The sequence below is a fragment of the Melospiza georgiana genome, chromosome 1 (genome assembly GCF_028018845.1).
Source record: "Melospiza georgiana isolate bMelGeo1 chromosome 1, bMelGeo1.pri, whole genome shotgun sequence".
NCBI classification, from domain to species: domain Eukaryota; kingdom Metazoa; phylum Chordata; class Aves; order Passeriformes; family Passerellidae; genus Melospiza; species Melospiza georgiana.
This window is the reverse complement of record NC_080430.1, coordinates 134,018,370-134,029,222: the sequence shown is the minus strand read 5'-3', so window position 1 is coordinate 134,029,222 and position 10,853 is coordinate 134,018,370. Positions and strand designations below refer to the sequence as shown.

The following is a 10,853-nucleotide window of genomic DNA, read 5'->3' as shown; positions in this document are numbered from 1 at the left end:
GACATAAGCATTTATTTTATTACATAAGAAAATAAGGCTTGTCAGCTTGGTTGCCAGTGAGAGATGCTAGTTGAAACTAATCACAGATTGACCTGGAATGCATCCAGACATCATTAGCCAGCTAGTATTCATGTTACGCAGCATGTGAAGATAAAACAAAACCACTCCAGTCAGAATTCCTGATCCAATTCCAACACTCATTTTCTGCCTCAAGGTACTAAAGTGAGTGAGAAAAAAGCCTAACTGATGGATACAGCCTCTGCAAGCTCTGTCAACTACCCATCCTTTGCTGTGTTGACAAATACCAGTTCACTCTTTCCAGACGAAGCAGCCAGCATCATTCTCCATTCTCACCAAGACCCAGATCTGCTGAACATAATAACTGAAATCATTAACTATACAAGTTTTAAATATAAGACACACATTTAAATGGCAATTTCTTTTTTATTTTAAAAAAATTGCAAAGCCAGCTAATGAGAACAGCAAGCTCTTAAACAGGAATGCCTGCAAACATATGAAACTGAATAAAACCTGAAAGGTTTACACAAAAATAAACCGAAAAAAAATTAAAATTTTATTAAGCTAACCTTAGTAAGAAGTGTCATTTACTAATGCAGGTAGCACTGAAAATATTCTATTTGAACCGTTTGTGTGGTCAGTCAACCAGCACTTACGTTTTTATTTGATGCAAAGACATAAGATTGGAATTAATCTAAAAAAAAAAAAACCCAAAGCATTACAACTCCATCCTTTTATACCTTCATGTAAGACATTCAATGTCCTACAGGTATTTCCAACCAAGAGCTAAACAACTGAACCGGGTATTATTTACAACCGTTGATGGAAACTGTTTTGCATCTTCCAGTAATTAAAAGTTAAAATAACTGTCAATACTGTCAAACCTAGAATGTGTTATTAGAGGATCTTTTCCTCCTTTACAGCAAACTCAACTTAACTTTCCGTGGACCAATGGGCCTATCATTCAGTTCATTAATAGCAGCCATAGCTTCCTCATAGTTTGTCATAGCAACAATGGCATCACCAGAAGGTAATCCTTGTTCATTGTACTGCACAGAAACTGACTCCGGTATCACTCTATAGCCATAGAAAAAATCCAGAATCTCATTAGGAGTAGCCTTAAAAGGTAAATTTTTCAACAGAATAGGAACAACACGTTCAGAACCACCACTGAAATTTGGATCTGGCATAAATCTTCCTTCCGGAAAATTTCCCATTTTATTATTCCCAAACTCCATTCTGCCAAAAGGTTCACCGTCACCACCAAAATCCATGAGGGGTGGTGGACCCCTAAAATCCTTAGGAGGGCACATGAAGTCCTCAGGGGGATGTCTGAATTCAGAATGATGCCTGAAGTTCCCAGGGGGACCAAAAGAATGCATGGGTGGCCCTTGTGGTGGCCCAGATGGTGAACCAACTGGACGGGAGAGGTCACCTCTGTCATACGGATGTGAATGACCATGCATTTCATTTGGTGCAGATAATGATGCAGCGACACCAAATTTCTGCATCTGATCTTGAGATATAAGTCTTATTAACACTTCTGTTCCCAAAAATGTTTGGCGGTTTAAATTTTCTGCTTTCATAGCTTGTTCTTCAGATTTAAACTTCACTAGTGCTTCTCCCAGTCCAACTCCTTTTTCATCATAGAGCAAGTAAATATCATCTTCGTCAATATCAAATCTTGAAAAGAACTTCTGCACTTCAATTTTTGACACATCAAACGGAAAATTCCTTACATAAACGCAATTCTTAGGGCTGGAATGACCTTCCCGGTAACTTTTTTCTGATATGGCCTGTCCAAGATGATCTCTGTCCGGTGATCTTTTCCTCTCACAAGAGTCAATTATTTTCAACATTGACTTTCTTGAAATTGGAAAAATGTACACAGGACGATTGAGAAGAACCTTTCTATGACATTCCAAGGCAGCCTGATATTCTCTCTCACTCCTGAACACCACAAAGGCATCTCTAGTCCTTTTCTGATGCTTATCTGTTAGAATCTTAATCTGTTTGCTGTGTATATCTAATTCAGGAAAAAAATCTCTCAAATCTCTCTTTTCCACATTAAAAGACAGATTTCTTAAGTGTATGTAATATTCCTGGCTGGGAGAGGAACGAGAATGTGTTCTTTGTCTCCTTGGTGATCTTGAACGAGAATGCTTCCTTGAATGCATGTAGCCCGAACTTCTCGGAGAATGGTCTTCACACAAAAAGTCATCCATTTCATCTGGCACGTCTATCCGCCCACCGCATTCCATCCACCGTTCCTCTGTAGTGGGACTGATTTCTATAAACCTCTGACCCATGTATTGTCTGTGACGTTTAAGTCCCTCTAAGGCATCACCGGGTGTAGCACATCTTACCAAGCAATCACCATTGTTTAAACCATTACGGTGCTTTATCAGAATCACTCCATCCACGCGAATCCCCGAAAGGAAAGCACGTACTTCCATCTCTGTGGCAGAGTAAGGTATACCACGCAGAAACAGGTAACGATCATCCGGGTTAAACGGGTGGCAATCCTTTCTCAACTGATAGTTTGACTTAGGCATACCCATATCACCGTATCTTGTGCCGTTGGTATGGAACCCAGCCTCCAGGCGATTTGGTGGCCCGTAACTAGGCTTTCTTATTCCTTTTGGAGAAGCTGTAACTAAATGTGGTATATCTCCAATACTTGATGCACTAGAACCATTAGTACCTGTTCTTCTAGAGCCAGACATAGTTTCTCGTCCCCCACGGTCAAATCGTTTCCGGCTCATTTCTATGGTACTCTGCATCTCTGCCTTGCTGCTGAGAAAGAGCTCTATGCGCGAGTCCTTGATAAACCCTCCCGAACAGCTCATGGCACGCCGTGCATCTTCATCTGTGGCAAATATAATAAAAGCCTCCCCAATCTCTCCTCCAATAATATGCACACCTCCATCGGGAATATTCAATCCCAAGAAGAAACGACGAATATCTGGAGGACCCGCAACAACAGGAAGCCCCTGTAAACGGATGACTACAGCCATGCTGAGCTCAACCCACAGCAAAAATCACCTGCAGACAAAAAGGCACACATGATAGCACGTCTTTAGTACTCAGCTATTACAGTATCTTATCACTTAAGCTAGAGCCTTTTTAATGAATGCCCTTGTCTCATCAAGAGAGAAGGTATGAAAAAACCCACAAGTTCACTGGAACAAGATTAAAACAATTCACTGAATGTTGATTAGTCAGAAGAATTAGCTACTCCACCGGCACTTGTGCACAAATCTATCAATATTCCCTACCCTAAGGGCAACAAAATCCACCTAAGCCACTCCTCACCATCCACAATACCTAAAGAACACCTCAAGTCTTTCACAGCATAGTTACTATGTGCCAGAGATCTCTGCCCACTCCTAAGGAACAAAAAAAATCCGGTTTACTTTTGATCAGGACACTAATTGATAAAAGGAGAAAGGAAAAAGAATAACTATGTCACTGGAAAATGAAGTAACTCACAAACAAACAATGATGACTTTACTGCTTTGACAAGTTGCTCTACCCAGTGATCAGTTCTGTTCAATAATGTATGTTTTCTCAGCATTCAAAAATGTTGTCTCTTTGGCGTAGTCAGAGTATTAACTGCAGTGGCCACAAGCATATCCTAGTTGCCAGCCACAAGTCTGTGAGGAAAAAAGGCTGTGTATGATCTTGTCACAATACTCAGTGAGAAGTGTTAAGCTTTTGACAGCTTACCTGTTTCTGCTTTGGAGACCTGATAAATTCTGTAAAATCAACTTAACTGTGGAAAGAAAACGAAACATAATTAATGGCTGATACCTGTACTTTGCTTTACACACTGTGCTACACTGCTGCAGCCCATCCATAGCAGTGGCTAATACTAAAGCCAAGCATGTTATGTACCCATGTGAAGAACTCCTTCCATGTTCCAAGATGCCATGCACACGTCTTTCTGTTTCCATTTTAGAAGCAAAAGAAATTCATAATTTGGCTTCTGGAAACGATGAAAATACGATGAGATTACTTGGTCATCAATTGTGCCACACTGAACTGTTGCAATGAAACAGACAGTGTATCGAGGGAACAGTTCTCAACTGAGTTCTTGGAAGGTGCTTAGGTCCATCTCAGGATTACATGACATGTCCATTCTTCTGAAATCCACCTGGATTCAAACTTCACAAGAGTATGCTACTCACCAGTCCAACACTGCACTTAACATACACAGTGAAGCCCATCAAATGAAAGAGCAAAAATATCCAAGGAGAAACTTCAGAATGTACCTGAATTTACCAAGCCAACTTCAGTATTTTCCCTAAATCCTTACTCTACTGCCTTTCAAACATAAGAACAAGAGAACCTCTAATACACTGACTTAACATACCCTGATTTTCAACATTTTCCACCATCACACAATAAATAGGACAATATTCTCAGAACAAACACAAGCCTCTGTAGCAAATGACTGCATCCCTTTAAAACAAACACAACAGCCCAATGCTCTGAGCATTTGCAAACACTCCTTCTACAAACCCTGCTCTGTAAAGCACCACATCCTGATAACGAGTAACCTACCAACAACCATTACTGCCACTCCACCTGAACATAGCAAAACAAGAGCAAAGCCCCAATTCTGTCACTAACAGACTCCATGTCACTTCTGCACCAGTACTCCGTAAGCACAACAAACCGAAAACAACTGCCCATTTACAAACTTCACTGAAGACCATCTGTTCTCTGTGCTTTTGTGGTGAGTCGACCCCAGCCAGCAGCCAGGCACCCACACAGCTGATTGTTCACTCCTCCTCCCATCAGTGGGATGGGAAAGAACAAAGTCGAGAAAACTTGTGGGTCAAGATAAAGACAGTTTCCTTGGTGGAAAGAAAAACACAAAACAAAGGAAATCACTCACCACCTCCCACAGGCTGACTGATGTCCAGCCTTCCTCCAAATAACAACTGCCTGGGGAGCCAAGATAGAAACCAAAACCATTTAAATACTTCTTCCTCTACCTCCGTTTTTGTTGCCCAGCATGATGTTACATGTCACAGATATCCCTTTGGTGAGTTTGGGTCAGCTGTCCCAGCCATGTTCCCTCCCAGCTTCGCACCTACTCTGAGCACACTCACTGCAGGAACAGAGTAGGGAACATCGATAAAGCCTTGATACTGTGCAAGCACTGTTCAGCCACAGCCAAAACACCGATGTGTTGTCAACATTCCTTTAGCCACAAATCCAAACAACTGTATGGGCTGCTGTGAAGAACGTTAACTCCATCCCAGCCAGACCCAGAACACTTTACAACGTGTCTTCTCAACAGATGCAAGGACAGTGCCAAAAAAGCATGGAGAATTCAAGGGCAGAATTTTCATACAGCACCTTCATGTCTTGAGAAAGCAAATCCGCTGCCCTGCTACTTCGTGATGTATTTAATCTGTAGTACTTCTGGATTCACAACTCCGCTTTCTTATCCCAATTTTTAAACATCATTCACAACAGCTCTCCTCCATAATTCTTCGGCGATAAACAGCAAGTTCTCCACGATGCACCAGGGATACAATACGCAACTTTCAGTGGTGAAAACCAGACCAGTGGTTGAGATCATAATGGGATCTCTAACAAGTCCACAAACAAGTGCAAGTTCAAATCATAGCTCTTACTGACTGTACAGTAAACCATCACACATGGATAGAAAGCACAGACAAGCCATCCAAATTTAAAGTGCATAACCAAAAATATTTGACTTGTCATGAAAAGTAAGAGCAATTCATTAACTGAACAAGGACTTCAGAAAGCAAGGATTTGGAGAATAAATAAACAACTTCATGCCATAGCTTAAAAGCACAGAAGTGAACAGTTTTATGAAATTTTATATATGAGCAAAATTGGTTAAAAAGCAGTACAATACCTATTCTTCCACAGTCTCAGGAAATTCCAGACATTAAAGCCATTAAAATAATCCACAACTTATAAACGCAGTAGGAAACTAAGTCTGCACTAGACTAGGATTTTTATCATAACACTGAAAGATTACACACACACTGCAAGCTAGAAAGAACACCCACAGAAACACCCCGTCTACGAAACTGGAACAGTATAGAATAACCAGCGGAACAAGGGAAGGGTTCTTATCCTATTCTTCAAAATAAGCCTCAATAGAGGAAGCAGGCTGCTGCGAATAGCAGTTTGCACAGTGCGGAAGGAAAACATGAGTGAGCTCTGCAGCTGGCCCCGCTACACGGTCCAATGTAGCAGGAACCGCTTCCCAGCAGGTCGGCCCGCCGGCCCCGGCGCTGCTGGAGACCCGCGGCGGGCGGCAGGGCCGGGCACGGGGCGAGGGGAGGGCGCCCCGCGCCACACGCGCTGCGGCCCGCCAGAGCCGCCGCTGCTGCGCCCCCACGAAGAAGCCCGTCTGCTTCCCGACACCGGGACAGGGCTGAGGGAAGCACCGGGAGCAGGGAAGTGGGGTGGGAAGCCCAGAGACACGAGAAAGCCGGGGTACACGGGGCCGGGGCACAGGGAGCGGCCGCGCAGCGGTTCCGCGAGGGTCGGGTAACCGAGAACCGGCAAACTTCGCGCCGCCCTCGGCCACACGCCGCACCCAGGGGAGGCGTGCTCTGTCCCTCACGCCATCCATCCACGCACCCACCGGACACGCCGCTCAGCGAGCGCCGCAGCTCCCGGCACGGCTCCGCCAAGATGGCGCCGCCTCCACTGCCCCCCCAAACGCTGAGGGGAAGCTGCGCTGCGCGAGCGCCGACCTGCGCGCGCACCCTCCGGGCGGGGCGACCCCGCCCCCTCCGCTGCAGTGCGCGGGCGCGAGCCGCGCCGCAGGCAGTGCGCACGCGCTCCCTGCCTCAGTAGATCTGAGGGATCTGTGTATTAATAGACCAGTTTGATTGTAGCTATGCGTAGTGAGAGACCTGCACCGTGACCGATCTGTATGTCGAGACCCGTCACACGGTGACCGGGCGCCGCTGCCGCGCTGTGCGCTGCGCTTAGGCTCGTTCCCGTCGGTGCCGGCCCGTGCCGAGCTCAGGCGCCGCTCAGGGCCGCGGGTCCGACAGCTCGGCACGGTGTGGAACGCGGCTCGGGGCTGGCTCCGGCCTGGGCTCTGAGAGGAGGGGAGAGCAGGGATGCACGAATGGAGAAGAAGGAGAAAGGGTTCAAGATTAAGTAAAGGGAAGGGCAGAGTCCCTTGGTTGTGCAACCGAGGTATATTTATCCTAATGTTTATCCTACCTGCCTTCCCTGACTTTGCGTTCTCTCGTCTTTTTATGCATATCCTGTACATGTCTGCTCCATTTTACGTAGGGAAAAAACCCCTGTACTATTTATGATAGATTCACCTCGGAATGTTGCCAACTTTAGGAGCTCTCTCAACACGGATAGAGTCTTGTTTAGAAAAAAGATAGTGTTTATACTGTGCGGGGTACAAGGTGGGGGTTTCCAGAAATCAAGCACACCAGTAAAACAGTTACGTCTGTATGCAGTCAAATTTACATGAACCTGAGCCTGGAGACAGGTAATTCTACTTGAAAACATAAACTCAACCTTTTAACAGTTGTTGACCCAACAAAATAAACCCAGTGAGAAATAAAGCATGTAATGTCGAAAATCATAATAATTAGGCAATTAGCACACAGGAGAGGGACAATAAGAAATAACTAAAATCCAGGACATGGTATCTTGCAAAGTTTTGGTAAAGGAATGAGGCAAAAGGCAACAGGCAGAAACAGGCACAGAAAGTTCCACCGGAGCATGAAGAACTTTAATGTGCGGGTGCACTGGAAAAGGCTGCCCGAAGAGGTTGTGGAGTCTCCCTCACTGGAGATATTCGAGAGCTCTCTGGTCACAATCCTGTGCCATGTGCTCTGGGACGGCCCTGCTTGAGCAGGGAGGTTGGACCAGACAACCTACTGTGCTCCTTTCCAACCAGACTCATTCTGTGCTTCTGTGGGATGTGAACAAGAGTGTGACAAAGGTGTAAAAGGTAAAGGGGAGTAACACTGGCTGAGCATCCATTGCTCTAGACATTTTGTGTTTTCACCTCGTTACCCCTTCCCTCTCTGTGGAGAAATTACAAACACCTGTTCCATTGGGATGATACACTGTGCATCAGTTCTAGAGACGAGGTACCGGGCAAGTGCAAAAGGGCCACGGTGTCCTCTCGTTTCTCGCTCCTGGTCTCGCACAAGACGAACAGAACTCTCAGAACACCAAGCACACAAACTCGGGCTAGCGCGCCCGCCTCGCCCCGCCCCGCCCCGCGGACGCTTCGCGTGTTGCGGCGGCGGGCCCCCGGCGCTCGCCGTACCGCGCGGCTCTGGCCAATGGGCGCGCGCGGGCGGGGCGCGCGGTGCCATGGCGACGCGGGGCCGCGGGGCCGCCGCCGCTGCCGCGCTGCTCATGGCGGTGTCGGCGGCGCTGTCCCCCGCCCGCGGCTTCTCCGTCCCGCTGCAGCGCCCCGCCGACTGCGGCGCCGAGCGCTACTTCGACAGCTCCCGCCTGGCCTGCGCGCCCTGCGGGGCCCACCAGCGGCAGAGCGCCGGCGGTGAGCGGTGGGGGAGGCGGGGCGCGGGCGGCTCCGCGCTGAATCCGCCCCAGCAGCGGGCGGTGCGCGGTCGGGCTCCGGCGGTGGCGGTAAAACCCGTCTGGGAAAGCTGCGAAAGGGCCGGGAGCCCGCAGAGACCTGAGAGGCCCCAGCACAGCTGTGATGTATCTGAGATGCAGCTCAGAAAAATGACTTTCGACCTTTTTCTAATAATATTTTTTTTTCTCAATCATTATACTGTATTTGCATTTTTATCTGTAAAATTCTACAGGACCCCGAATATATGTTCTCGATCACTTCTGTAACTTTAAACTCCTTGTCAGCCTTGAATGTCTGAGATATCAAGAGTCAGATCCTCATGCTGTGCCTGTGCTAGTGCACACGGGAACTTGGAGCACATGCAGCACAGCTTGACAGTACTGAATGGAAAACACAGACAGCTAACTCCTTTCCTTAGGGCATAAGGAGGCATTAAAGGGTCCATCTTTCATAAAATACACAGTGCAACAAGAGTGGGAGTTCCCTGGTGTGTGTACAAATTTGACCCTGAGACCCAAGAAGCTCTCTCTGCAGGGCTGGTACTTTGTGGAAAGCAGTGATGTGTGGAGAGCTGGCTGTGCTCCCAGCTGCTCCGTGAAAGCCGCTCACCTCCACCACCACCACGGTGTCCTAAAGACTGACCCCATAGTTCACTCACAGGAAAAAAAATATACTATTTGTTTTTAGGTCCCCTGATAATGTGGGTGTCTAGATCCATAGCTCCTTTTTAGGCTGAATCTTCCTCTAAATAAAGGACTTCAAGCAGAGGAGAATTCCAAGGGGAGGTCAAGGGTTTATTTTTTCCTGCAGATCTCGCTGGAGCAGTGTAGATAGGTGCTGCTCAGTGCTGTTTGCATCTTGGCTGAATTCCACTTGTGATTGCCCATACCCTCCTTGGCTAGCTCATCAACCCAGATTCTGCTTTCAGGTGACATCCCTAAAAATCTAGGTATTGTCACTGTGAGTGTCACAACTCAAACTTTTCATTGATCTAATCCAATTGGGCTTTTTCTTCTTTAGAATTAAGTAGAAATGTTTGATCACTTTGACAAATGTTTCTGTACAGCTGGACTCATTAGAATGTAATTTAAAGTTATAAAACTTTCCACAGAATTTGGCATTATTTTTGCCTGCACAGTTCAATAAGCTTAAATGATAAAAACAGTTAATTAGTACATATAATCAATTTTGGTTTCTGGTATGTGTTTAAAAGTACAGAGGGAAATTCATGACACTGAGACAGGAAAAGTTTCTAAAAAAAAGTTGTTTAGCACTAGCAGGTGGGCATTATACTGTGCCGTGAAAAGAGTGTTTAATTTAATACAAAATGTTAAGTATGTTGTGTTCACTCACTGAAAACCATTCAATATGAACCTTGATCCCCATGCACAATTTTAAAAGCCTTGAGTTGAAAACAGCTTTTCATACAACAGTTATATTTTGAAAAACCTTTTCGTAGGAACACATTTTGGTTTTAGGAATGACTTCAAATTGAAAAAATAAAAGCTGTATACAAACATATAATATATACATATAATACTGATGTTGTAGTGAGGAAAGGCTGTGGCAAGATTTAGATGGGGAGATTATATCTCTTACAAACCAACTGGTAAAATTTTGTTTCATTAAAAAACCCACAAAATACAAGCTCTGTATCACTGTTCCACCCTGGTAGATCAGTCAGCCTTGTAACATTCTCCTAAAATATCTATGTGCAAACTGTAATTGGCATTTTTCAAAAAATGGGTATTTTTTAAAAAGCAAGATGATTTTCATTCACATCTCATTCAAGTGTTTTATGTGTCTATCAAATAATCCATCTTGATCTCTTGAGAGCAATAGTAGTTGTTCTTCATATTCTGTTACAACCAGTCAGTTCTATGTAGATTAAAAGTGCATTTGTGCTGTTTTCTTCAGGTAGTTCCTGTGAATGTGAGCCAGGATACAGGATGGTTTCTAGTAATGGTGGGTTCTCTGTTACTTGTGAAAAATGCCCAGAAAATATGGTGAGTATTGAATGTTTCATGTTTGCCATCATGATAGAATAGATAGAATCATATCTGCCATAGTCAGAACCACTATGGGTTTTTTAATTTTAAATTTTGTCCTGACTTCAAGTTATTTTTCATTAATTCAAAGTATTTTTTGCATCATAGTCTTTGATTGAGAATTTCTAAGACCATGTTTATATGCAGTATTTTTTTTCCTATTTAGAGTTGTCTATTTCTATTATTTTGCCTTTTTCATTACA

The 10,853-nt window shown here is 44.9% G+C and overlaps 2 protein-coding genes across 7 annotated transcripts in view; one reads left to right on the top strand and one right to left on the bottom strand.

The window, feature by feature from the left end:
- Positions 1-424: 424 nt before the first annotated feature.
- Positions 425-6,734, bottom strand: RBM12B (RNA binding motif protein 12B). Of its 4 annotated transcripts, none has more exons than XM_058037688.1 (3): positions 6,659-6,734; positions 3,748-3,793; positions 425-3,063 (listed from the first exon to the last, which is right to left on the bottom strand). In XM_058037688.1, exon 3 carries the CDS (start codon positions 3,033-3,035, stop codon positions 936-938), a length of 2,100 nt encoding a protein of 699 aa, XP_057893671.1. In that variant the 5' UTR covers positions 3,036-3,063; positions 3,748-3,793; positions 6,659-6,734; the 3' UTR covers positions 425-935. The 4 variants fall into 4 exon arrangements, with proteins under 4 accessions (XP_057893671.1, XP_057893690.1, XP_057893697.1 ...); XM_058037707.1 differs by having other exon boundaries at positions 6,655-6,675; XM_058037714.1 differs by lacking the exon at positions 6,659-6,734 and adding an exon at positions 4,922-6,238.
- Positions 6,735-8,373: 1,639 nt separating this feature from the next.
- TMEM67 (transmembrane protein 67) overlaps positions 8,374-10,853 on the top strand; it is a 29,343-nt gene continuing 26,863 nt past the window's right edge. For 2 of the 3 annotated variants that reach the window (XM_058038642.1, XM_058038633.1), the window contains exons 1-2: positions 8,374-8,563; positions 10,520-10,608. In XM_058038642.1, coding sequence (XP_057894625.1) covers positions 8,374-8,563; positions 10,520-10,608 — 279 coding nt within the window. Of the gene's footprint in view, positions 8,564-10,519; positions 10,609-10,853 lie in introns of those variants that run through there. The other variant, XM_058038648.1, reaches the window with a different exon arrangement.

Bases quoted from the DNA above. Each gene is read 5' to 3' on its own strand.
- RBM12B (XM_058037688.1), bottom strand. From the start codon at position 3,035: ATGGCTGTAGTCATCCGTTTACAGGGGCTTCCTGTTGTTGCGGGTCCT.